The sequence below is a fragment of the Oncorhynchus gorbuscha genome, unplaced genomic scaffold (assembly GCF_021184085.1).
Source record: "Oncorhynchus gorbuscha isolate QuinsamMale2020 ecotype Even-year unplaced genomic scaffold, OgorEven_v1.0 Un_scaffold_681, whole genome shotgun sequence".
In the NCBI taxonomy this organism is placed as follows: domain Eukaryota; kingdom Metazoa; phylum Chordata; class Actinopteri; order Salmoniformes; family Salmonidae; genus Oncorhynchus; species Oncorhynchus gorbuscha.
In genome coordinates this window covers 262,689-290,312 of record NW_025745762.1, presented here as the reverse complement: position 1 = coordinate 290,312, position 27,624 = coordinate 262,689, and the positions used below count along the sequence as shown (strand labels likewise).

At 45.1% G+C, this 27,624-nt stretch overlaps 3 protein-coding genes and 1 long non-coding RNA gene across 10 annotated transcripts; 1 reads left to right on the top strand and 3 right to left on the bottom strand.

Moving 5' to 3' along the window:
- Nucleotides 1-6,163, bottom strand: LOC124019776 (proteasome subunit alpha type-2-like). The gene is made up of 7 exons (XM_046335203.1): nt 6,079-6,163; nt 5,517-5,593; nt 4,331-4,463; nt 3,992-4,114; nt 1,932-2,013; nt 481-612; nt 1-277 (listed from the first exon to the last, which is right to left on the bottom strand). Exons 1-7 carry the CDS (start codon nt 6,117-6,119, stop codon nt 161-163), a joined length of 705 nt encoding a protein of 234 aa, XP_046191159.1. The 5' UTR covers nt 6,120-6,163; the 3' UTR covers nt 1-160.
- Nucleotides 2,020-3,054, bottom strand: LOC124019778. The gene is made up of 3 exons (XR_006835845.1): nt 2,765-3,054; nt 2,384-2,509; nt 2,020-2,292 (listed from the first exon to the last, which is right to left on the bottom strand). It is a non-coding gene; the product is annotated as an uncharacterized LOC124019778 (long non-coding RNA).
- Nucleotides 6,164-6,167: 4 nt separating the features above from the next.
- Nucleotides 6,168-8,534, top strand: mrpl32 (mitochondrial ribosomal protein L32). Of its 2 annotated transcripts, none has more exons than XM_046335205.1 (3): nt 6,168-6,354; nt 6,660-6,832; nt 8,192-8,534. In XM_046335205.1, exons 1-3 carry the CDS (start codon nt 6,261-6,263, stop codon nt 8,444-8,446), a joined length of 522 nt encoding a protein of 173 aa, XP_046191161.1. In that variant the 5' UTR covers nt 6,168-6,260; the 3' UTR covers nt 8,447-8,534. The 2 variants fall into 2 exon arrangements, with proteins under 2 accessions (XP_046191161.1, XP_046191160.1); XM_046335204.1 differs by having other exon boundaries at nt 6,171-6,354; nt 6,654-6,832.
- A 169-nt stretch (nt 8,535-8,703) lies between these two features.
- Nucleotides 8,704-26,672, bottom strand: LOC124019775 (collagen alpha-2(VI) chain-like). 6 transcript variants are annotated; one of them, XM_046335201.1, is made up of 31 exons: nt 26,552-26,672; nt 23,480-23,632; nt 22,989-23,253; nt 22,184-22,514; nt 21,580-21,600; nt 21,032-21,097; nt 20,889-20,942; nt 20,746-20,790; nt 20,612-20,638; nt 20,471-20,497; nt 20,251-20,295; nt 20,104-20,157; nt 19,938-20,000; nt 19,414-19,476; nt 19,270-19,323; nt 19,130-19,165; nt 18,816-18,878; nt 17,560-17,580; nt 17,140-17,181; nt 16,968-17,030; nt 16,075-16,137; nt 12,373-12,423; nt 12,202-12,237; nt 12,047-12,109; nt 11,079-11,141; nt 10,928-10,963; nt 10,786-10,831; nt 10,545-10,697; nt 9,962-10,408; nt 9,736-9,774; nt 8,704-9,493 (listed from the first exon to the last, which is right to left on the bottom strand). In XM_046335201.1, exons 2-31 carry the CDS (start codon nt 23,580-23,582, stop codon nt 8,892-8,894), a joined length of 3,042 nt encoding a protein of 1,013 aa, XP_046191157.1. In that variant the 5' UTR covers nt 23,583-23,632; nt 26,552-26,672; the 3' UTR covers nt 8,704-8,891. The 6 variants fall into 6 exon arrangements, with proteins under 6 accessions (XP_046191157.1, XP_046191153.1, XP_046191156.1 ...); XM_046335197.1 differs by having other exon boundaries at nt 17,140-17,580; XM_046335200.1 differs by lacking the exon at nt 17,560-17,580 and having other exon boundaries at nt 17,140-17,202.
- Between the last annotated feature and the right edge of the window lie 952 nt (nt 26,673-27,624).

Here is a 27,624-nt window from a genome sequence, read left to right as displayed (position 1 = left end):
TTATTACATAAATCATATTTTATTAGTTGTATGTGACTAGGTATAACCGGAGAAATAAACCGACAAATTGTAGTAATCTGCTAAACTGCCACTGTATTGGTATGTGTTTTCAGCTGATCTGAATGAGTCCATGCCAACAGACCCCCATGGAGGGGGCATTTTATGCTATGGCTGCCAGGTAGTCCTTGACCTCTGCTGTGGTGAGTCTTCTGAAACCTGCCTCGTTGCAGATTCCCACCTCAATGTTATCTTCTGTCATCTGACCCTCAAAACTTTCCTTTAAAAAACACACACAGAACACAATATTAATGCAACACAGTAAATGCATGGATTTCAATAGAATGCTATGATAAATTAAAAATCATGAAGTTTTCAAACTATTCCAGGTTTAACCTAAAACACAGTATCACATATTCTACTGTGTTTCTTAAAACACTTCTGAGAGGGAAGAGTACTAAAGCTGCAGGTGAGAGGAGTTACCTTCAAGGTTAAGATTGCTGTGTGGATTGCATCTTCCAGCTCCAGATCCACATTATATCTCTTTTCTAGGAATGTTTTCCCATTGACGTAGTTCTTTCCCATCGCGGTGGCTTTCCATGCAAAGTATGCCCCCTGTGTACATCAATATAATCATATAGTGAGTACTGGGAAAGACTATGTACAGTGGGGCAAAAAAGTATTTAGTCAGCCACCAATTGTGCAAGTTCTCCCACTTAAAAATATGAGAGAGGCCTGTAACTTTCATCATAGTTACACTTCAACTATGACAGACAAAATAAAGAAAAAAATATCCAGAAAATCACATTGTAGGATTTTTTATGAATTTATTTGCAAATTATGGTGGAAAATAAGTATTTGTTCATCTCAATACTTTGTTATATACCCTTTGTTGGCAATGACAGAAGTCAAACATTTTCTGTAAGTCTTCACAAGGTTTTCACACACTGTTGCTGGTATTTTGGCCCATTCCTCCATGCAGATCTCCTCTAGAGCAGTGATGTTTTGGGGCTATTGCTGGGCAACACGGAGTTAAGAAGTAAGCTCACTCCACAGCTAGCTTGAAATGTCACGGATGGAGCCATCCAATTGGTACACTTTTGGGTGGCTCAAACCGTTGAAACGTTGTCAAGGAGGGCAGCCACGTGTGTTAGCAAAGCAGAGGTCCCGAGTTCGAGCCAGGTATGAGCCGAATTGGGGGGGTGGTACTCGCTAAGCAAGCAACGTCCGTAACATATGCACATGTAACAGTAGAGAAGACACTTGGGCCGTCTACACTTGACACTTACATGCTACTTCTGCCATCAGAATACGAAGATTGCATTGAAATGACTGGTTGTGGTCGGATTGTGTTCAGATCTGGCCGACCACTTCAGGTGGCGGTCAGGGACACATTTTGTACAGATTTCTCCTCAGTCTGGACACAATCAGGCTACCGTCGCCCAATGTCATTAGCACGTGTTTTGGAAGCGAGAGGTGCCTTTTTTCATTAAAAAGTTGAAGGAAATATGTTCCTAGTGTGGAATGTGTTTGCTGGCTTCATAAATGCTAGCCAGATAGCTTATTTAATCAGGCTACCTGTGTTATTGACTGTACGTTTTGTTTATGTGTAACTGTGTTGTTGTTTTTGTCGCTCTGCTTTGCTTTATCTTGGCCAGGTCGCAGTTGTAAATGAGAACTTGTTCTCAACTGGACAATCTGGTTAAATAAAGGTGGACTTTTTTTGGGATAAAACTATTTTTTGTTATGCCTATTTGCAATCCCTTTAGCTTTGCTAGCTAGTTTGCTACAGGGTGATCATCATCCCATCCAGCTATCAACAGTGTGTTTATACTACCATGGATACTTACAGAGGGATCTGACTGGAAGAGGTAAGGGTGATCATCATCCCATCCAGCTATCAACAGTGTGTTTATACTACCATGGATACTTACAGAGGGATCTGACTGGAAGAGGTAAGGGTGATCATCATCCCATCCAGCGATCAACAGTGACACACCAAAGGGTCGAACTCCACTGGAAAAAACACAGGATGTTACACTCTAGAAATCCAGGTGAAAACAACTACTTTATCAACACACATGGATATTGTAATTCAGCAGTGGCCAACCCTCGTGGAAAGATACTGGGTGTCTGGGCTTTAGGCTTTTCCTTCAGCCAGCCCTGCTCTAACACACCTGGTTCTATACTGGGTGTCCGGGCTTTAGGCTTTTCCTTCAGCCCTGCTCTAACACACCTGGTTCTATACTGGGTGTCCAGGCTTTAGGCTTTTCCTTCAGCCCTGCTCTAACACACCTGGTTCTATACTGGGTGTCTGGGCTTTAGGCTTTTCCTTCAGCCCTTCAACACACCTGGTTCTATACAGCCCTTCAGCCCTCTAACACACCTGGTTCTATACTGGGTGTCTGGGCTTTAGGCTTTTCCTTCAGCCAGCCCTGCTCTAACACACCTGGTTCTATACTGGGTGTAAGGGCTTTAGGCTTTTCCTTCAGCCAGCCCTGCTCTAACACACCTGGTTCTATACTGGGTGTCTGGGCTTTAGACTTTTCCTTCAGGGCTTTAGGCTTTTCCTTCAGCCAGCCCTGCTCTAACACACCTGGTTCTATACTGGGTGTAAGGGCTTTAGGCTTTTCCTTCAGCCCTTCAACACACCTGGTTCTATACTGGGTGTCTGGGCTTTAGGCCCTGCCAGCCCTGCTCTAACACACCTGGTTCTATACTGGGTGTAAGGGCTTTAGGCTTTTCCTTCAGCCCTGCTCTAACACACCTGGTTCTATACTGGGTGTCTGGGCTTTAGGCTTTTCCTTCAGCCCTGCTCTAACACACCTGGTTCTATACTGGGTGTCCGGGCTTTAGGCTTTTCCTTCAGCCAGCCCTGCTCTAACACACCTGGTTCTATACTGGGTGTAAGGGCTTTAGGCTTTTCCTTCAGCCAGCCCTGCTCTAACACACCTGGTTCTATACTGGGTGTCTGGGCTTTAGGCTTTTCCTTCAGCCAGCCCTGCTCTAACACACCTGGTTCTATACTGGGTGTAAGGGCTTTAGGCTTTTCCTTCAGCCAGCCCTGCTATACTGGGTGTAAGGGCTTTAGGCTTTTCCTTCAGCCAGCCCTGCTCTAACACACCTGGTTCTATACTGGGTGTCTGGGCTTTAGGCTTTTCCTTCAGCCCTGCTCTAACACACCTGGTTCTATACTGGGTGTCCGGGCTTTAGGCTGTTCCTTTAGCCAGCCCTGCTCTAACACACCTGGTTCTATACTGGGTGACCGGGCTTTAGGCTTTTCCTTCAGCCAGTCCTGCTCTAACACACCTGGTTCTATACTGGGTGTCCGGGCTTTAGGCTTTTCCTTCAGCCCTGCTCTAACACACCTGGTTCTATACTGGGTGTAAGGGCTTTAGGCTTTTCCTTCAGCCCTGCTCTAACACACCTGGTTCTATACTGGGTGTCCGGGCTTTAGGCTTTTCCCTCAGCCATGCACTAACACACTTGGTTCTATACTGGGTGTAAGGGCTTTAGGCTTTTCCTTCAGCCAGCCCTGCTCTAACACACCTGGTTCTATACTGGGTGTAAGGGCTTTAGGCTTTTCCTTCAGCCAGCCCTGCTCTAACACACCTGGTTCTATATTGGGTGTTAAGGCTGTTGGCTTTTCCTTCAGCCCTGCTCTAACACACCTGGTTCTATACTGGCTGTAAGGGCTTTAGGCTTTTCCTTCAGCCCTGCTCTAACACACCTGGTTCTATACTGGGTGTAGGGACATTAGGCTTTTCCTTCAGCCAGCCCTGCTCTAACACACCTGGTTCTATACTGGGTGTAAGAGCTTTAGGGCAGGGCTGAAGGAAAAGCCTTACACACCTGGTTTTACCAATCAGCTGGTCATCAGGACCTTGAAAAGCTGAATCAGTGGTGTTTCAGCAAGGTTGGATCAAACGCCTGCACACTCAGTCGGCCAGCCTGATCAAACTTGAGGAAACCCACAAAACAGAACAGAACTGACCCAGACTGTGTGTACTCCTGCATGACAGAGGCTACCCGCTGGACAAGCTGGGCTGTGGGGATTGGCTCCTGGTAGACCAGGAAGTACTGCTGGGCCAGTTTCCTCGCTCTTCTCAACAGCACCCTGCAGAGTAACAAGAGACACATTTCTAAGATATTCTTGTCCCTGTTGTAAACCCAAGATTTAGAAACTCAAGGATAGGCAGTCTCTCTCTCTCACTCTCACACACACACACACACACACACACACACACACACACACACACACACACACACACACACACACACACACACACACACACACACACACACACACACACACACACACACCAGGATGTACCTGTAGTCTGGACCCATCCCACTGTAGACCATGCCAATATGTTTGGTTATCATCTCGACTTTGTGAACACTCGTCTCATCGTACAGTATAGACTTCTGTTTCTTCTCGGTTGCCAAAACGACTCCATTTGAGGCTTTAAACGGGGAGAAAGAAACCATCAAAATCTTCTGTAATGCGGCTAAACGTCTTGATTTGGCCTTGTTTTAGATTTGGTTTATTAAGGCTGTTTCGACAGGTCGCTCAATACTGATATCTTTTCCCCACTAGTTGTTTTTTTGACCAATCACATCAGATCTTTTTCAGAGCTGATCTGAGTGTTCAAAAGACCAATCAGTAAAAAAGTAAATCTAAACGTAGCCTTAAAAATCCCAGCAGCCATGACCGAATACAAATGTGAGTTGGTTTCAGGTGTGGTTTGATATGGGGGTCTCGTGTGTTCGCAGGTGGGAAGAGTTCAGCCAAATTATATTGGCGATTTGCTTTAGCCGGCTGGTGTGCTACCGTGGCAAAATTGGTTTGACTTTGGATAGCCCATCTCTGGGCCTAGTATGGAACCGTCAATAAACAACAATGTAACAATGTAAATTAGGCAATATTTTCACGTTGCACACTTTTTATTTCTCATTAAACGTTTTCAATATTCCGGGATATCCAAAGTGAAACCACATTTACCACAGGCATTACGATTGGGGTCGCATGCAGCTACACTCCAAATGGATGAGAACTTGGTTGCTGCCAGCTGTGGACCGGGTTGAAATAAACCCAGCCTTCATTTACGTTGTGACATACTCCGGTAGAAAAATCTGTTTGGACAAAACTGACTTCATGACCAAAATGATCCTATTTACATTTTGTAGTCAATTTTGACATTAGAATAAATGTTACTGACTCATATCGATGGCACATAGGCTGTCTTCTAAATTAGAAGTTGTTTTTTTAGGGGCAGTTGCTCTTTAAAAGAGTTTGGTACCATGGACACATATATACAAGATGCCTGCATACAAAAAGCCATTACCTGGTGGTTGCTCCACTGGATACATACATGCGCTGCGTTTAAACAGGCAGCAACTTCTGATTTTTCTCTCTCATCAGATGAGCTCTTAAGTGAAATTTGTGAAAAATGATCAGAATTTGTCTGCCCGTGTGAACGCAGTCATATTGGGTGATCATTTGAAGTCTTCTTTACCTTTGATTCCCACTGAGGGGGCTCCTGCTGCTACTGCTGACAGGGCATACTCAATCTGGACCAGTTTACCAGATGGGCTGTGTGGGAGGGAAATTGTTTAAACTTTTAATTCATGACGTCATGACAAATAATTTCGTCTTGGTCTAATCAGTGCTTTTAGAGTTTATATTTATTGGTGTAACGTTAGCTAGTGACTCAGTCTCACTCAGCAACCAACAAACTGAAAGTGAATGTAAACTTGCAAACAGCAAAGCCAGATGCCTTTTTGAAAAGATCGCAACTCAGCTAATTACTAAAAGAGAGCAAATGGTATGAAGAGACTAAATGTGTTGGAAATCAAAAATTGCCTGTTTGAAGATCTTGAGAAAGAAACATCACACTTCCTACTACTAGCCTAACATTAGCTAGCCAGAGTAACAGAATGACAAAGCATCAAACCACCGCGAGCAACAGTCTGGTTTCTAAACAACTCGCTCGATCTCAATTCTTCTTCCTTTCAATGTCTTCCTGCAATAACCAAACTAACAAAACTGTTGCTACTACAGTAATTTGTAAAAGTTACCTGAATGTGGTGAGTGAGAAACTGTAACCCCTTTCTCCCATATTTGCTCAGTAGTGGAGATAACGCGTTATATGACAAGATGCAATTGGTTCTTCGGTTGTCGCAGTTCAATGACGTAGGTGATTCAATGACCGTGAGCTGTGTGACATGAGTGTAAAGGCACTACTCAAACCTCTAAAATTATGAATTCGTCTGGTTTCGTGTGTTTTTTGAGACGTTCGTTGTTACAGCTGGAATGCAGAATTATACAGGCTACAGGACTTGACAGACAGTTTGGTGAGTTTGAGCTTTACACAACATCCTGCCTTGTGTTTATTTGCAGCTAGCTGGCTGGCTAACACTCGAACTAACTAGTAAGCTAGCTTTAAAACTTCCACGGTAGCTATGTTACCCTGCATAATCTATGACTTTGTGTTGGACAGTAAGAACTATGATGATGTACGATTCTATACGTGCTTCAATCTATGAGTAGACTACTAGATGTATACTGAGTGGTGACATACATACATCGTTTCTGTCTATTGCATAGATTGTTGATATGTGATTGTGTCTCTGTGTGTTTTGTTTCTAATCAGCCCCAGCTCTAGCTGTCCATGGGCCCAGCATCCTCCCACATCCCCACGATGAGCAAGAGGTGACCTCGGAGCCCAGCTTCCTGGACAATGTGTTCTGGATGGCAGCACCCAAAAAGAGACGCACAATAGAAATCAACAGGACCAGAAGACGAGACCCAAGCTTTATGCTCAAAGTTAAGGTATTAACTTTGATTGCTTGTATCATTTCACTGGGTAACATTTCACCTGTAATTATTGTCCTCTGATGTCCAGTTGTATGGAGCATATTTTATGTAATAAATATTGCAATAAACACAATTGAAAAGGCAATAGATTTTTCTGATGTTTTGTGCTCTCTCTCTCCCTCGTTCTCCTCCTCCCTATCCCCCCTCATCTCTCTCTTTCCCTTGTTCTCCCCTCCCTATCCCCCTTTATCTCTCTCCCCCTCATCTCTCTCTCCCTCGTTCTCCTCCTCCCTACCCCCCTCATCTCTCTATTTCCCTTGTTCTCCCCTCCCTATCCCCCTTTCCCCCCCCTCATCTCTCTCTTTCTCTCTCCCCCTCATCTCTCTCTCCCTCGTTCTCCCACTCCCTATCCCCCCTTTCTCTCTCTCCCCCTCGTTCTCCCTATCCCCCTCATCTCTCTATTTCCCTTGTTCTCCCCTCCCTATCCCCCCCTTTCTCCCCCCTCATCTCTCTCTTTCTCTCCCCCCTCATCTCTCTCTCCCTCGTTCTCCCACTCCCTATCCCCCTTTCTCTCTCCCCCCTCGTTCTCCCTATCCCCCTTTCTCTCTCTCCCTCGTTCTCCCCCTCCCTATTCCCCCTTTCTCTCTCTCCCCCTCATCTCTCTCCCCCTCATCTCTCTCTCTCCCTCGTTCTCCCCCTCCCTATCCCCCTTTCTCTCTCCCCCTCATCTCTCTCCCCCCTCATCTCTCTCCCCCCCTCATCTCTCTCCCCCTCATCTCTCTCTCTCCCTCGTTCTCCCCCCCCTCCCTATCCCCCTCTTTATCTCTCTCCCCCTCATCTCTCTCTCCCCTCGTTCTCCTCCTCCCTATCCCCCCCATCTCTCTATTTCCCTTGTTCTCCCCTCCCTATCCCCCCCCATCTCTCTATTTCCCTTGTTCTCCCCTCCCTATCCCCCTTTATCTCTCTCCCCCTCATCTCTCTCTCCCTCGTTCTCCTCCTCCCTACCCCCTCATCTCTCTATTTCCCTTGTTCTCCCCTCCCTATCCCCCCTTTCTCCCCCCCTCATCTCTCTCTTTCTCTCTCCCCCTCATCTCTCTCTCCCTCGTTCTCCCACTCCCTATCCCCCCTTTCTCTCTCTCCCCCTCGTTCTCCCTATCCCCCTTTCTCTCTCTCCCTCGTTCTCCCCCTCCCTATTCCCCCTTTCTCTCTCTCCCCTCATCTCCCCCTCATCTCTCTCTCTCCCTCGTTCTCCCCCTCCCTATCCCCCTTTCTCTCCCCATCTCTCTCCCCCTCATCTCTCTCTCTCCCTCGTTCTCCCCTCCCTATCCCCCTTTCTCTCTCTCTCCCCCTCATCTCTCTCCCCCTCTTTGTCAGACCAACATTGAGCCGTGCGTGGAGTGTGGCCACCTGAAGCAGAAGCATATTCTGTGTGGGTTCTGTTATGAGAAGATCAGGAAGGAGACAGCGCTGATCCGAGGTCAGATTAAAGCCATGGAGGGCAGGCCTCTCAACACACCAGCGCAGGAGACCCTGGTCCTGTATGACAGCGAGAGTCCATGGGAGTCCGACAAAGACAAGAGGATAGTGGAGAGAAACAGAAAACGACCCTCCTGGTTCAGTATCTATTGAGGTAGCATTTAGTCACACCAGTAATTAGGTTGCTAATATCCCAGTTTCTGTATTGAAGTAAATGCATTGATTTAAAAAATCAACAGCAGCAGTGTTTTTTTTGTTTTGTTATCAACACATGACAGAACCTTCAAATGTGGTTCATTTTCTTTGTCTTGTTATTGGAACATGGCTACAATGTCACATATTGTACATCCTCTACATTTTGGTAGGAACATGCTGTACCTTTGTTATTAATGGGAATAAATCTTTATTTGAAAAAAATAGGCTTTATTGGGGTCACAAATCAATTAGATTAGTAACATCTTTTTTTTAAATGTAGTCTAATAAAAACTAATTATAGAAAAGATGCATGAAATGACATATGAAATCAGTTCTAGGTCTTTCAGTTAGCCTACACGCCCCGTGTTAAATCAAATGGGGCCCTGAATATATTTAACCTGGTTTAACCAAGGCAATGAGCCATGTGTTTAACAACCCCAGGGAGGGCCAAGTCATTGAAACTCATCAGGTTAAAGATAAGAGCTTTGTCCCTAAGAGTGAGTTGCAGCAACCGCTCCTTGTCAATATCTGATCCCACTGTGATAGCAACACCCACTGCGTTGGCCCTTCTCATGGCTCCAATACCCTCAGCAAAGTTCTTGTCTGAGGTCACTCCGTCTGTAATGAACACAAAGGTGAGCTCTGCGTCTGGACGTACCCCTCTGAACCGACCTCCAGGGTTACTGACGAGGTTCTCAGTTGCGTAGAGAATAGCGCTGCCCAGAGTGGAGGATGAGTCGCGGTAGACTGCATTAGAGACCAGGGAGCTAATCTTTCTGTGGTTGTTGGAGAAGTCCAGAAGAACCTCTGGGTCCTGCTCCCCTCCAAACTGCAGCACGGCGAAGCGAGCTCCTGAAGAGACCTCCTTGGAGAGAGGGATCGATTGGGAGAGTCTCCCGATGAAGCGCAGGATGCTGATGAAGTTTCTGCCCCCTGTTCTCTCAGAACCGTCAATGAAGAAGAGGATGTCTACGGGGCGCTGGATCAGTGGAGCCAAACTCAAATCTTTGACAATAATAGAAAAGTCCAATGTTATACAGACTGTTGATTCATAAACTCTTAATACATCTGTAGTTGTCTGTAATTTACATATGCAGAATATATTGGAAAGACATTAATAGATCATTTCCAACTGAACAAATATTCAAGGTCAGTGATTTTCATTAGTGCAGTATAAAATAATACAAAAAAACTCAGTCCCATTATTAGATGTAAAAACATCAATAAAAAAGAAATAGTCTTATCACCCGAGGCACACTTCAGGTCTGGACAGATCATCTCTGGTTCTAGAGAAGAAGAGAAGTGAATGTAGTTCATTAGTCAGGGTTGGTAATTTTCACAAAACACAATCATTGAACTGTTGATCAAATGTAGTGTGCATCCCAATGGCACTCTATTCCCTATATAGGGCTCTGGACAAAGTAGTGCACTATATAGGGAAGAGGGTGCCATTTGGGATGCAGACAGACTTGCCTGGGCAGAGGATTTGTTCTATTTCCTCTAAGAATTCCTCAGCAGTTAGTTCAGCGTAGACACTCAGTGTCTTCACCCGGTCCCCCATATTACAGGCAATCATCTCCAGATTCTGCCTCTCTGCCCCAGAGTCAAACATATCACCGATGGCGATGGCATACACGTCCACTCCGTTACACAGGGCTCCAAGATTATCCAGGTCTTTAGGATCGTAGCGACCGTCTGTGATAACTATGGCCACCACTTTGGTCCTCCCCCTGCGACCTGGAACTATCAGATGGTCGTATGTGTACTTCAGGGCAGAGGGAGTCCAGGTGCCTCCAGCGATCCACTCCATGGCTTTGACCTTTGTGTTGAAGGAGGTCACAGAGGTGATGCTCCTATCGTCCATCCTGATGGCCTGAACCTCCCCTTGGTGACTGTACTGAACCACACCCAGACGAGACCCTTTTGGGGGTTTAGAAGTAGTTCAGGGAATAAAATTGATTACATGTTTAAAATATATATATTTTAAATATTGGTGATCTATTGTTTTTCCATTCAAACAGTGGTTGTTGTAGTAACACAGCGTCATGATGTTTACCTGAGACGTCAGATGTGTTTTTGGCCATCTTCCCAAGCCTGTTTGCTACACTGATGACAAAGGTTTTAGCCAGGCTGAAGTTGGTTTTTCCAATACTTTCAGAGCTGTCAATCACAAACACCAGGTCCAGGGGAGGGCAAACCTTTTCACAATCTGCACAGAGAGACAGTTAACAATAAGACTTGGGCATTTTTTATTATTATTACAAGGAAAATCTGTTGTCATTAAAATAAACCATTACCACAGCAGCCACACGTTTCTCTGACAAATCCCATGATTTCACACTCCTGAAAGTTGAGAATATTCATCAGCATCTCAGAGAGAGTAAAGGGATATGAAAGATATCTGTCAATCAGGATGAACAAATAAAGTCAGTTACTTACCGATAGACCAGAGGCCCCACGAGTACCAGGTACTCCCTAGACACCATCAATAGAAACATTTAATGACCCATGACAAACTCTTAGGGGATGAAATGAATCACAAATGAGAACTAAATGTACCTTGGTATGTGTACATAGGAATGAGACTCACCAGTGGTCCAGGTAACCCCCTCACTCCTCTGTCCCCAGGAACACCCTCTTGCCCTGGCTCCCCCTGTAAAACAATACACTTTTTTTTAAATAGAAATAAACAAATTGATTTAAATAAACGAGTGCATTTATTAATATAATATCTCTGTTTATGATATTATTGTATTTTATTTTACCTTTATTTAACTTGGCAAGTCAGTTAAGAACAAATTCTTATTTTCAATGATGGCCTAGGAACAGTGGGTTAACTGCCTGTTCAGGGACAGAACGACTGATTTGTACCTTGTCAGTTCGGGGATTTGAACTTGCAACCTTTCGGTTACTGGTCCAACGCTATAACCACTAGGCTACCTGCCGTCGCTACACTCTAACCACTAGGCTACCTGCCGTCGCTACACTCTAACCACTAGGCTACCTGCCGTCCCTACACTCTAACCACTAGGCTACCTGCCGTCCCTACACTCTAACCACTAGGCTACCTGCCGTCCCTACACTCTAACCACTAGGCTACCTGCCGTCCCTACACTCTAACCACTAGGCTACCTGCCGTCCCTACACTCTAACCACTAGGCTACCTGCCGTCCCTACACTCTAACCACTAGGCTACCTGCCGTCGCTACACTCTAACCACTAGGCTACCTGCCGTCTCTACACTCTAACCACTAGGCTACCTGCCGTCTCTACACTCTAACCACTAGGCTACCTGCCGTCCCTACACTCTAACCACTAGGCTACCTGCCGTCCCTACACTCTAACCACTAGGCTACCTGCCGTCCCTACACTCTAACCACTAGGCTACCTGCCGTCCCTACACTCTAACCACTAGGCTACCTGCCGTCCCTACACTCTAACCACTAGGCTACCTGCCGTCGCTACACTCTAACCACTAGGCTACCTGCCATCGCTACACTCTAACCACTAGGCTACCTGCCATCGCTACACTCTAACCACTAGTGCTGCTGTACGTACTGCCGGTCCTTTTGTTCCTGTTGTTCCCTGGGCTCCTTTCTCTCCATTATAACCTCTGGTGCCCTGTGAAAAAATATAGACATGGTAGTGAATAGAGGGGTCGAACATTTTCAGATTTTACATATGGACGGCTAAGAACAGGTACATATGATTACCTGCAGTCCAGGTAAACCAGGGTCTCCTCTCCCTCCCTACGAGATAATAAGGTTGAGTTAGCATGTTTGTCAATCGCACTAATTAAAACAGGATTACCAATCCAATTAAATTACCAAAACACATTGAAATTGTCTTTTGTTATTCAGTCAGGTGTCGGCTGCAGTTCAAACCTGTTTCCCTCTGGGTCCTGGGTAGTTGTATCCATCACTTCCTCTATCTCCCTACCAATTAAAAAAAGACAAACAGCATTTTTAGCACTGTTTAGCTGCCATTTTCTAGAACTTTATTTTTTGCCTCAGCTACCGTTCTTGTGAATGTGTACTACAAAAAACCCACTGTAAGACCACTTTCTCATCCTAAGAAAAGAACGTGACCAGGGAATGTCAACAAAGAATCATTTCCCCTCGTAGTAAATGTTTAGGGGGGTCCCTACTCAGTACTCTGTACAGTTTCCAACATAACCTCAACGTAAATACCTTCCATTGTCAGATTCAGGTATGTGTTATAATGCATAGGCCTGTTGCAACGTGTCAAGTGTCATTTTGACCGCATATGAACAAAACATTGAAATAACTGCCATTTTTTCTTTATTTTACCAAAATAAATATGTTGTTAGAATTTAGATATCTCAAATGTATGCTATAAGCAGTTTTATAAACTGGGTGAATCGAGCCATGAATGCTGATTGGCTGACAGCTGTGGTATATCAGGCCGTATATCACAGGTATGACAAAACATTTATTTTTACTGCTCTAATTACGTTGGTAACCAGTTTCTAATAGCAATAAGGCACCTTGGGGGTTTGTGGTATATGGCCAATATACCTCTGCGTTGCGTCGTGCCTAAGAACAGCACTTAGGAGTGGTACATAAGCCCTATACCACACCCCACCCGTGCCTTATTAACAACACAGTGTAATTAAGTTGTCTGTGGTTTTTTGTTCGCACCGTTACTTTGTCACTATTACACTTTGCATGAGGTATGTTACGGGTCTAGTTACACCCCCCCCCCCCTAGACTGCCGGACCAAAGGGGTTCATAACACCCTTGAACAAGATGGCCGCATGAACTAAGAGCTCCGCACAAGTAGTTTACCATTCTTAACCTTACCTCCACTTCAAGTTAAAACTTTAGCTTTAGATTTAGTCAGAAAGTCATGGCGGCTACATTACAGGTGCCATTTTTACCCAGACTTGAGCATTATCCGCGGAAAAAGTTTCCTAGAAACAGCTAGCGCCATTAGCAAGAGGATCCACCCCCCCCCCCCCCCCCCGAGGCCCAACAAATGCCAACCTCGCTCTCTTTCGAAGACATTCTTTCTGAGCTGAGATCCCAACGTACAGAACTCAACATCAAATTAGATGGCATTAACAACAAGAATCATCAACGCGTCTGGCATCTGGAAGAGAACAGGGGACCTGGAGAACAGGGGGCGAAGGAATAATTGTGTTCTATTAAATCTGGGCGAAAAAGAAGAGGGAAACATGCCACTGATCCGCTACCTGCAAGACAAACTTCCCAAGTGGCTCCACCTGTCCACCGACAGGCCCATAGAACTGGAGAGAGCTCACCGAGCACTGAGGCCCCCACCAGCAGTCAGACAACCACCTGTCCACCGACAGGCCCATAGAACTGGAGAGAGCTCACCGAGCACTGAGGCCCCCACCAGCAGCCAGACAACCACCTCTCCCAATCACCATACGTTTCCTGAGATTCACCGACAAGGAACGAGTCCTACAGGCGGCGAAAATCAACACCATTACAGTGGGAAACGCCAAACTCGCTTTACACCAGGACCTGTCAGCTGGAATACGCCGAGAGTTTGACTGAGGTGAAGAAATACTCCATTGACCGAAGCATCTTTAGGGGATTCAAATACCCAAACGACCTCAGGCTTCTTCACCAAGGAGCCCTGCGACACTTAAACTCCCGAAGAGACAAAATGTTTATGTTTGTTTTTTTACCCCTTTTTCGTGGTGTCCAATTGTTAGTAGCTACTAGCTGGTCTCATCGCTACAACTCCCGTAAGGGGCTCAGGAGAGACGAAGGTTGAAAGTCATGCGTCTTCCGATACACAACCCAACCAAGCCGCACTGCTTCTTAACACAGCGCGCATCCAACCCGGAAGCCAGCCGCACCAATGTGTCGGAGGAAACACCGTGCACCTGGCAACCTTGGTTAGCGCACACTGCGCCCGGCCCGAGAACCCAGAGCTGCAGTACAGCGCCCTTAACCACTGCGCCACGAAACATTTTTTTTAAGGACAATCCTGGTCACTGAGAAATGGACCAATGACTGAAAGCGATTACTGTTATGACTAAAGGAGGTGAGATAACATATAGCTGATATCCAAAGCCCCACCCCCCTAAATGTCATTATGTCTAATCTAGATTTTTATTTCAGATGCTCCCATGCTATCTCCCAATTTCATTTTTCAAAACAACCAACCAAAGCATCACCAAATTTATATGGGGCAATAAAAAACCTAGGATCAAGTTCTCCACTCTATCGAAACCCGAATCTAAGGGTGGTCTTGCCCTTCCCTACCTTCAATTGTACTACGGGTCTGCCCAAATCTGCAACAAACAGACAACTCAACGTGGATTCAGAAGCCCAATCCTGTGGTTCATTGCCCCTAAGTTCGAGTATATTCATTAATAGCTTTAGTGAAGTGGGCAACATAGCCAAAACCTTTGATTTACAGCACCCTACTAGCGTGGAGGGACTTCAAGGAATACCTGGGCATTTCCTCCCAAATATGTTCTCACTCGCCTACTGTATGCAACCCAGACTTGCCAAAAGCCTTGAGGGATGCCAACTTTAATCTTTGGCATACTCTAGGAATCAAGACCTTTTCAGACCTATTTCATCAGAAAACCACTACAGTGAAATCCTTTCAAAGAGCTCTGCAATGAATTCAATGTGCCAAGATCCATTTTAAAATATATTTACAGTGGGGAGAACAAGTATTTGATACACTGCCAATTTTGCAGGTTTTCCTACTTACAAAGCATGTAGAGGTCTGTAATTTTTATCATAGGTACACTTCAACTGTGAGAGACAAATCACATTGTATGATTTTTAAGTAATTAATTTGCAATTTATTGCATGACGTAAGTATTTGACACATCAGAAAAGCAGAACTTAATATTTGGTACAGAAACCTTTGTTTGCAATTACAGAGATCATATGTTTTCTGTAGTTCTTGACCAGGTTTGCACACATTGCAGCAGGGATTTTGGCCCACTCCTTCATACAGACCTTCTCCAGATCCTTCAGGTTTCGGGGCTGTCGCTGGGCAATACGGACTTTCAGCTCCCTCCAAAGATGTTCTATTGGGTTCAGGTCTGGAGGCGGGTCTTGTCTCATCAAGCCTACCAGTGTGTTTTCCCCCGTACTCATGTTTCTCTCTAGCCCGAGTTTTTCTGGTTTTGACCACCCTGCCTGCCGTCTGTTGCCAGTTTCTTGTCTCATCACGCCTACCAGTGTGTTTTCCCCCGTACTCATGTTTCTCTCTAGCCCTTGTTTTTCTGGTTTTGACCACCTTGCCTGCCCTGCCTCTGAGCCTGTAGAACGCTATACCTGTCTGACACTGCCCTGGATTACTGACCTCTGCCTGCCCTTGACCCGTCGCCTGCCTGCCTACAGTAACATGAACTAATGATAATGCTATTCTGTATTCTAATGTTACCCAAGACCTTCAGAAACACAAACAAATGATTCTTTTTTTTTCTTTCCGAGAGCATTTCTGAAATGTATTCATTAGACTGTTAGAATGTTGCAGTAAAAACAGAATCCTGCTCATTGGCGTAGTAAGGGGGGAATCGAGGCCTGGCAGTTTAAGTGTTAAAAGCTGAACCCAAATCAACTTACCTTAGCTCCTGCTGCTCCAGTGTTTCCTCGGGGGCCAAAGTCCCCTGCATCCCCCTGAGAGCCCTAACGAGGACATGCAGGAAACATGGACTTGGATGGTGACAGGGAAGAATATTGTTTTCTCATTTCATTACATCACCTGTCATAGATATCACCTGTCATAGATGTCACCTGTCATAGATATCACCTGTCATAGATGTCACCTGTCATAGATATCACCTGTCATAGATATCACCTGTCATAGATATCACCTGTCATAGATGTCACCTGTCATAGATATCACCTGTCATAGATATCACCTGTCATAGATATCACCTGTCATAGATATCACCTGTCATAGATGTCACCTGTCATAGATATCACCTGTCATAGATATCACCTGTCATAGATATCACCTGTCATAGATATCACCTGTCATAGATATCACCTGTCATAGATATCACCTGTCATAGATGTCACCTGTCATAGATGTCACCTGTCATAGATGTCACCTGTCATAGATATCACCTGTCATAGATATCACCTGTCATAGATATCACCTGTCATAGATGTCACCTGTCATAGATATCACCTGTCATAGATATCACCTGTCATAGATATCACCTGTCATAGATATCACCTGTCATAGATGTCACCTGTCATAGATATCACCTGTCATAGATTTCACCTGTCATAGATAGCACCTGTCATAGATATCACCTGTCATAGATATCACCTGTCATAGATATCACCTGTCATAGATATCACCTGTCATAGATATCACCTGTCATAGATATCACCTGTCATAGATGTCACCTGTTTAACCAATGATATATTTGGTGACGGGCTGAATGGTTAGTGGAGCACCTTTGCTCTTACCAGGTATTATTATAATTATTTAGGGCAGTATTCACCTGAAGTCCCGCCTCTCCACCCTCACCTGGTGGACCACGGACCCCTGGGAAACCTGGTGCCCCCTGGTATGAGATGGATATGATAGGGATTGAAAAAGATACAGTTCAATGTATTGATTGAAATACAACACCTGCATATTGATTACATTTAATTTATTAAAAGTTGACTCACTGCTGCTCCTTCTTCTCCATTCTCTCCAGGAACTCCTCTCACCCCCTCTGGGCCTCGTTCTCCCTGCAAGATGCAACACAATGAATACAACCAACATGGATTCTCCCCCTCTGGGCCTCGTTCTCCCTGCAAGATGCAACACAATGAATACAACCAACATGGATTCACCCCCTCTGGGCCTCGTTCTCCCTGCAAGATGCAACACAATGAATACAACCAACATGGATTCTCCCCCTCTGGGCCTCGTTCTCCCTGCAAGATGTAACACAATGAATACAACCAACATGGATTCTCCCCCTCTGGGCCTCGTTCTCCCTGCAAGATGCAACACAATGAATACAACCAACATGGATTCTCCCCCTCTGGGCCTCGTTCTCCCTGCAAGATGCAACACAATGAATACAACCAACATGGATTCACCCCCTCTGGGCCTCGTTCTCCCTGCAAGATGCAACACAATGAATACAACCAACATGGATTCTCTCTCTCTGGGCCTCGTTCTCCCTGCAAGATGCAACACAATGAATACAACCAACATGGATTCTCCCCCTCTGGGCCTCGTTCTCCCTGCAAGATGTAACACAATGAATACAACCAACATGGATTCTCTCTCTCTGGGCCTCGTTCTCCCTGCAAGATGCAACACAATGAATACAACCAACATGGATTCTCCCCCTCTGGGCCTCGTTCTCCCTGCAAGATGTAACACAATGAATACAACCAACATGGATTCTCTCTCTCTGGGCCTCGTTCTCCCTGCAAGATGCAACACAATGAATACAACCAACATGGATTCTCTCTCTCTGGGCCTCGTTCTCCCTGCAAGATGCAACACAATGAATACAACCAACATGGATTCTCTCTCTCTGGGCCTCGTTCTCCCTGCAAGATGCAACACAATGAATACAACCAACATGGATTCTCCCCCTCTGGGCCTCGTTCTCCCTGCAAGATGTAACACAATGAATACAACCAACATGGATTCTCTCTCTCTGGGCCTCGTTCTCCCTGCAAGATGCAACACAATGAATACAACCAACATGGATTCTCCCCCTCTGGGCCTCGTTCTCCCTGCAAGATGTAACACAATGAATACAACCAACATGGATTCTCTCTCTCTGGGCCTCGTTCTCCCTGCAAGATGCAACACAATGAATACAACCAACATGGATTCTCCCCCTCTGGGCCTCGTTCTCCCTGCAAGATGCAACACAATGAATACAACCAACATGGATTCTCTCTCTCTGGGCCTCGTTCTCCCTGCAAGATGCAACACAATGAATACAACCAACATGGATTCTCCCCTCTGGGCCTCGTTCTCCCTGCAAGATGCAACACAATGAATACAACCAACATGGATTCTCCCCCTCTGGGCCTCGTTCTCCCTGCAAGATGTAACACAATGAATACAACCAACATGGATTCTCTCTCTCTGGGCCTCGTTCTCCCTGCAAGATGCAACACAATGAATACAACCAACATGGATTCTCTCTCTCTGGGCCTCGTTCTCCCTGCAAGATGCAACACAATGAATACAACCAACATGGATTCTCTCTCTCTGGGCCTCGTTCTCCCTGCAAGATGTAACACAATGAATACAACCAACATCGAATCGACTGTTGTGATGCAGTAAAAACAGATGAGATGTTTGATGTTTGTAGTTTGTTGGTGGAAACCTTATCTCCTCTCTTGCCAGCCTTGCCCCGTCGTCCAACTCTGCCACTGTCTCCTCTGCTTCCCTGAAGAGAGACATGAGACATGAGACAAGAGACATGAGACATGAGACAAGAGACAAGAGACAAGAGACAAGAGACATGAGACAAGAGACATGTTCTCATGTTTCACCAGGCCCCAAATAAAAACGTGTCAATGTAAAATGTTGTGAGTCCTGCTCTTTCTTGTGGGATTGTTGTGCAACTCACAACGCTGTATGAAGACACTGTCACTTGGTCTACAGCTTATTTAATACAGACTTCAATATGAGACTCACAGTGTCGCCAGGACTTCCACCAGGTCCAGCTTTACCCTAATGAACAGAAATATTGTTTAAGCAGATGATTCTGTGGTTTGATTTGGCAGCCTGATACTCCTAGTTAGTAAACTGTGTTAATCTCTGAGCCGATATAGTACCTTGTTTCCTTTTTGCCCAGGCAGACCAGGGTTTCCAACATAGCCAGCAACACCCTGTAACAGTCACGCTTAATGTATTATTGTCTAAATAACTACAAGTTGATAGTGTTTCTGATAACGTGTCGTTCAGATGGCGCTCCAGACCTTATCTCCACTGTCTCCATGATCACCCTGTGGTCCAGGCCTGCCACTCTGCCCAGCAACACCCTGAAGACAACAACAATACAGGATGTACCAGGTGCACAAGACTCATGTTTCAGGTAGCCTATAGAGCCCCACAGTGAACGTGTCATAATACCCATTAAACTTAGAGGTCAAACAGGGAAATGGTTCCAATTGTTTTTCCACCATTCATTTCTCCCATTTGGGGATTTTAGAAACACTTAAAATAAGGGCTGTGTATCGTGTAGACTGAAATCAATCATTCTCTCTACTATTATTCTGACATTTCACATTCTTAAAATAAAGTGGTGATCCTAACTCACCTAAAACAGGAAATTTGTACTAGGATTCTAATGTCAGAAATTGTGGTAAAAATGAATGGTGAATAAACGATTGGAAGCATTTCTCTGTTTGACCGCTAGGTGTTATGGGTATAATGACTCTATATGTAACAGGACACTGTACATAGGTGCTAAATCCAGGAATCAGGTGAAGAATCCACCTACCTTTTCACCTGACTTGCCCGTGTCACCCTTGATACCAAAGTCCCCGGCAAGACCGGCTTCTCCCTGTGAGACCGCAAAGGTGATGGAGGAGGACATTTATAACCACAATGCATACAGGCTGGGTAGTACATTACACACACACCTCAACGTCGCTGCATTATCTCACCGACATGCCAGCGTCTCCTTTACATCCAGGTGTCCCAGTGGTGCCAGTCTTTCCCTGGAAATCAACGAAGTAGATGACATCACTAACTAGACATGTCTAAATGCCGTCTTTTTTTTATCAATAAGTAAGCTAATAAATAAGACGTACCTTTTCGCCATCAATGCCGTTATACCCAGGAGATCCCCTTTGACCCTGAGGAGATCCGATTGAGTAAATTGTTCATTGTTAATTGGTGACAATAGGGCTTGTCCTAATGAACTGAATCCTGCCGACTACGCCAAATGTAGCATGTAGCTCATCAATCTAATGAAATCATTAATGAACCAATCATGATTGAGATGTATTAATAACAACGGAAAAGGAGTACCTTCGGACCAGATCCACCAATATCTCCCTGTGAAACAAGGACACAACATGACGTCAAATACAGACAGAAACGCAGTATTATAACCAGCTTGGTAGTATATACACAAGTAACAAATGGTTAGAGCATTTTCTAATATGTTACCTTCTCTCCTTTGAGGCCTGGAAGACCCTGTAAATATATATTAGGTAAATAATGTAAATAATGTGTGAAATATTAAATCAAAGCAGCATGGCACAGACAAATATCAAAGTTAGAAATATCATCATTCCTCTTACCTTCTGTCCATGCGAACCTATCGAGCCCTCGATACCGAGGTCTCCCTGTAGGGAAAAAAAGCCAACATAAATGAAATGTAAAATCATATTGAGTGTAATTGGCTAGTACGTCCTGTATTGTGTCATGGTGTATTTAATCTAACCTGTTGCCCAGGCTGTCCAGGATCTCCTATTGCACCATTAGTTCCTTTCGCACCCTACAAGACACAAAACAAACATTGATGTCATGAAGTGTCATAAACCAATACATATTTAGGTTTATCAAAATAAGAGACTGCTTATTTACTTTCATTCCCTTGTATCCTTTCGGCCCGACTGCTCCTTTTGTTTGGATGCACATCGGGGCTTGGCACTAGAGAGAAATCACAGAAGATATGGTCAAAGAGGTTTCAAATATGGGCCTCCCGAATGGCATTGCGATCTAAGGCACTGCATTGCAGTGCGTTAAGGTGTCACTACAGCCCCGGGTTTGATCCCAGGCTGTTTCGCAGTCTCATCGCGTTCTAGCGACTCCTTGTGGCGGGCCGGGCGCCTGCAAGCTGGCATCCGGTCGCCAGTTGGACGGTGTTTCCTCCGACACATTGGTGCGGCTGGCGTCCGGGTTAAGTGAGCAGTGTGTCAAGAAGCAGTGCGGCTTGGTAGGGTCGTGTTTCAGAGGACGCATGGCTCTCGACCTTCGCATCTCCCGAGTCCATAGGGGAGTAGGGGAGTTGCAGCAATGGGTTAAGACTGTAACTACCAATTGGATATCACAAAAAATATATATATATGATGTTTCAAATATTAAAAAGAAGACCATTGTGTCGTTCATTCTACATCCCTCATATGACTCACCTCAAATTCGGCCTCTTTGATCTGGAAAGAGAAAGAAATGACAGCATATTAAACACAAACTATGATATATAAAACACACAGACACTGTAACACTGACACAAACTAGGATATATAAAACACACAGACACTGTAACACTGACACAAACTATGATATATAAAACACACAGACACTGTAACACTGACACAAACTATGATACATAAAACACACAGACACTGTAACACTGACACAAACTATGATATATAAAACACACAGACACTGTAACACTGACACAAACTAGGATATATAAAACACACAGACACTGTAACACTGACACAAACTAGGATACATAAAACACACAGACACTGTAACACTGACACAAACTATGATATATAAAACACACAGACACTGTAACACTGACACAAACTATGATACATAAAACACACAGACACTGTAACACTGACACAAACTAGGATACATAAAACACACAGACACTGTAACACTGACACAAACTATGATATATAAAACACACAGACACTGTAACACTGACACAACGTGGCATCAACCATGACAGCATAAAAACATCCGTACTCCACTTCACAAACGGAAGCTTCACTATAAACCTACCATGGTGTCAGTTATCCTGTTGACAGCTGCCTGGCGGTTGCTAGCTGGGAATGCCATGTAGTCTTTCCTATACAGCTCCACAGGAGAACTGGCGATCCGCTTGAGCTCACTCTCCATGGTGTACTCGTTGGTGGCCACTACAAAGATCTTGATGCCCGCTGCCTTGGCAGCCTCGGCGGCCCGTGAGACCCCTCCACAGGGGCTGCCAGTGATGTGGCCGTCAGTGAGGACCACAGCGTACTGGAGCCGGGGCTTTCCACTGGCCGTTAGTCTCACTTGTTCTGTCATGTTCCTCAGGGCACAGTCGATGAAGGTTCCCCTACCAATGTACCTGGTGACGAGGAGAATAAAGTATTGGTGTGCTCAACTCTTATTATGAAAGATTGGTGTGCTCAACTCTTATTATGAAAGATTGGTGTACTCAACTCTTATTATGAAAGATTGGTGTGCTCAACTATTATTATGAAAGATTGGTGTGCTCAACTCTTATTATGAAAGATTGGTGTGCTCAACTCTTATTATGAAAGATTGGTGTGTTCAACTCTTATTATGAAAAATTGGTGTGCTCAACTCTTATTATGAAAGATTGGCGTGCTCAACTCTTATTATGAAAGATTGGCGTGCTCAACTGTTATTATGAAAGATTGGCGTGTTCAACTCTTATTATGAAAGATTGGTGTGCTCAACTCAGTATTATCTTATAATACTCCCAAAAGAGATGAAGACGATTCAGTAAGTAAGTTAGCAAGTAATAATGAGGGCGGGACTGACTGACAGTGTCTGGCTGGCTGACTGAGTAATGTACCTGATGGCCTGTGTCCTTCCCAGGAAATCTGCAGCATCAGTGACCACCTGGCTGAAGACTTCCACACGGTCTGAGAAGTGCAGCCCACCGTAGGCCCACTGGGCCCTCTTGGCCCTGAGGGGGGTGGTCTGGAGCCTCTCCACAAACAACTGGAGGAACATCTTGAGCTCCTCCACCAGACTGCCCCAGGGGAACTCCCTCAGAGCAACACTCTCAGAGGTGTCCATGGTGAAGTACACATTGATGGGGCAGTCGTCCTTTTCGTCTGGGCAGAGAGTGATTAAACAACATGCAGCACCTTGCTTGAAGTAGTTCATGAATACCCACCATTATTCCTCCACAATTGCTAATCTCCTTGTGTATACTAGACTTAAGTTAACGGCATGTATCTACAAATATTGCTAAATAGTACATCAATCATATCATAACATTTGATGGCTCTTGTAATTTATATTCACAGCCAAGGTCTCTATGCTTCCACCACGCCATACCATTGATGTTCCTGGGCCTCACTAACAGGTGGTCGTATTCTGGGTCCTGGGCAGAGACCTGGAGGATCCACAGCAACAGGACAGCCTTCAGTACTTCTGCCATGATGCCTCTGTGTGTGGAGGTGTACAGGTGTACGATCTGTGTAAGGCTGTCTACACAGAAAAGGAAAAGGTTTCATTTTATAAGCCTAATTAACTACGGTTTGGAAAGTAATAAATGTAGCAGGTAGCCTTCGAGGTTAGAGCGTTGGTCCAGTAACCAAAAGGTCGCTCATTCGAATACCAGAGCTGACAAAGTGAAAATCTATCGCTGTGCCCTTGAGCAAGGAACTAAACCCTAATTTCTCCAGAGGCGCTGTACAATGGTGAACCTGGCTGTGACCCCACTTCCTACGGGTGTCTCAGGGGGAGTTGGGATATGGTGAACCTGGCTGTGACCCCCACTTCCTACGGGTGTCTCAGGGGGAGTTGGGATATGGTGACCCTGGCCGTGACCCCACTTCCTGCGGGTGTCTCAGGGGGAGTTGGGATATGGTGACCCTGGCCGTGACCCCACTTCCTGCGGGTGTCTCAGGGGGAGTTGGGATATGGTGACCCTGGCCGTGACCCCACTTCCTGCGGGTGTCTCAGGGGGAGTTGGGATATGGTGACCCTGGCCGTGACCCCACTTCCTGCGGGTGTCTCAGGGGGAGTTGGGATATGGTGACCCTGGCCGTGACCCCACTTCCTGCGGGTGTCTCAGGGGGAGTTGGGATATGGTGACCCTGGCCGTGACCCCACTTCCTGCGGGTGTCTCAGGGGGAGTTGGGATATGGTGACCCTGGCCGTGACCCCACTTCCTGCGGGTGTCTCAGGGGGAGTTGGGATATGGTGACCCTGGCCGTGACCCCACTTCCTGCGGGTGTCTCAGGGGAGTTGGGATATGGTGACCCTGGCCGTGACCCCACTTCCTGCGGGTGTCTCAGGGGGAGTTGGGATATGGTGACCCTGGCCGTGACCCCACTTCCTGCGGGTGTCTCAGGGGAGTTGGGATTCCTGCGGGTGTCTCAGGGGGAGTTGGGATATGGTGACCCTGGCCGTGACCCCACTTCCTGCGGGTGTCTCAGGGGGACTTGGGATATGCAACAAACACCTTTCCAGTACAGACTGTGTGAACAGGACAAATATAAACACCCACAAAATGATTACTGTTCTATATTTTCTGAGGAATATAGCCAGACACTTCTGGTGGTATACGAAGGCAGGTTATCGTTTGAAACTGTATGTTCCATGGTCTTTCAACTGATCCTCTGTTCTGTGGTCTGTCAACTGATCCTCTGTTCTGTGGTCTTTCAGCTGATCCTCTGTTCTGTGGTCTTTCAACTGATCGTCTGTTCCGTGGTCTTTCAACTGATCGTCTGTTCCGTGGTCTTTCAACTGATCGTCTGTTCTGTGGTCTGTCAACTGATCCTCTGTTCTGTGGTCTTTCAACTGATCGTCTGTTCCGTGGTCTTTCAACTGATCGTCTGTTCTGTGGTCTGTCAACTGATCCTCTGTTCTGTGGTCTTTCAACTGATCCTCTGTTCTGTGGTCTTTCAACTGATCGTCTGTTCCGTGGTCTTTCAACTGATCGTCTGTTCTGTGGTCTGTCAACTGATCCTCTGTTCTGTGGTCTTTCAGCTGATCCTCTGTTCTGTGGTCTTTCAACTGATCGTCTGTTCCGTGGTCTTTCAACTGATCCTCTGTTCTGTGTTCTTTAAACTGATGGTCTGTTACATGGTTTAGGTCATTTGTAAAATAATTGCAGGCAAAGGAGAGTAAAGACATTAATTGTGTAAAACATACATATGTTCTGTAAAGGTATTACCCATCCCTCATGCCTGGGCGGTTACAGTAAGGGTTTCTGGTTGAACTGATTCCAACAAAGAACAGTGTAATGATGGGCTGACAGCCCTGTACCTAAGAACTCCTGTTTCCAGAGTAAAACCTCCCAGGTGAGGGAAACATCGTCTAAAGGTAGTTGAAAACAAATCATGCTTAAGGCCATAGGGATCTACTCAACATGTTAAGTCAAAGTCTCTTTTAAACCTATTTAATACAACTGCTACTCTCTGGTATACACACCTCAATCTATCAAACATTCAGATTATTTGATTCAATAAGTGCGTATAATTGATTGTATTGTAATGAAACAGGCAGGGAGCAGGTCTCGAACCCTCGATCTTCTAGCACGAAGCCCAGCTTCGACTGCTTCGACTGTGCCGCAAAAGCATGCCCGAGAGGCAGAGTCGATATCCGCGCTTATAAACCCAGTGTCGTTACAGTATCTTATCCTTGGTTAGCAAACAATATCCAAACGTGCATTTTGTCCGCATTACTTGACTGAAATAGCATGCTACTTTATATGGTCCTGGTCAGTCCCTGGATGGGAGACCAGATGCTGCTGGAAGTGGTGTTGGAGGGCTAGTAGGAGGCACTCTTTCCTCTGGTCTAAAAAATATCCCAATGCCCCAGGGCAGTGATTGGGGACACTGCCCTGTGTAGGGTGCCGTCGTTCGGATGGGACGTTAAACGGATGTCCTGACTCTCTGAGGTCATTAAAGATCCCATGGCACTTATCGTAAGAGTAGGAGTGTTAACCCAGGTGTCCTGACTAAATTCCCAATCTGGCCCTCAAACCACCATGGTCACCTAATAATCCCCAATTTACAATTGGCTTTTTCATCCCCCTCCTCTCCCCTGTAACTATTCCCCAGTTCGTTGCTGTAAATGAGAACGTGTTCTCAGTCAACTTACCTGGTAAAATAAGGGATAAATAAAACATGTAATAAAATAAATTACATGAAAAAGTCTCCTAGACTTTCTAAAAATACCAAACAAAAGCTACTAACAGTAATCTCTTCTATTCCAAGAACACCAAACATCTTTAAGTATGTTCATCTCAGATGTATAATAAACAGTAATCTCTTCTATTCCAAGAACACCAAACATCTTTAAGTATGTTCATCTCAGATGTATAATAAACAGTAATCAAACATTTAAAAAGTAATACAATGAATAATAAAACATAATTTGGTTATTCATTTTACTGACCTGCAACAGGAGAGTTAAATATCTGTGTGATAACAGTCTGATCCTCTGCTCAGTCCCGTACCTGTAGAATCAGTCCCTCGGAGCGGCGAGGTATGTTTTCCATGCCTGTTGAGACGTGCCATACAACTAGTGAGAAAAAGACTCCTCCTGTGTATTCAGCTTGCCAACTTCCCAAATGGCACCGTATGGTTCCTGGTCAAATGTAGTGCACTACATAGGGAATAAGGTGGCATTTGGGATGTAACCTAGACTTCATCCCTGTGGTACATATAACAGCCACTCACAACTGGAGAGAAGGGGAACATGTACTGTTCCTGTTGAGGTAGCCAGGTGACATGAATGAAATGGTCAGACATAGTCAAATGAATAGGGGAAAAAAAGTTGTCTAGAGTTGATTTAATGTTTTAAAGTTTAATGACACATTTGAAATAATACACAGAACATAAGAACAAAGCAAATATAAATTAATTATTGGTAACATACATAGTATTTCATTTATTTCCCCCTTCCTAATTGTCTTCATGTCCACTATATTCCACCAGTAAATAGCACAAAGACAACTATAGTTGAGAATATTTTTAAATATTGCCATAAAGTGCATAAACTGTAGCAAGCAGAGTGAACTGGTCACACGCCAGTTCTACACATTAATTTATCCTGACAGGATAATCATTAAAGACGATGTGTTAATGACGCTGAAGGGACGTCTACAGGAAATAGGATGTCTCAGCACTCTGAACTACAACGATTACACAACATTCAAATTCAGTATTCCACTCAGAGTCCTAATATTATGGTATAAGCGGATAATAAAGGCCACAGAGAATGGGAGTATTTAGGTAACTACCTACCTATAGGGAAACTAAACTTTTCTTTTCTCTCCAAAACTCTTGAACGTGCCGTCCTTGGTCAGCTCTCCCGCTATCTCTCTCAGAATGACCTTCTTGATCCAAATCAGTCAGGTTTCAAGACTAGTCATTCAACTGAGACTGCTCTTCTCTGTATCACGGAGGCGCTCCGCACCGCTAAAGCTAACTTTCTCTCCTCTGCTCTCATCCTTCTAGACAGGTCCT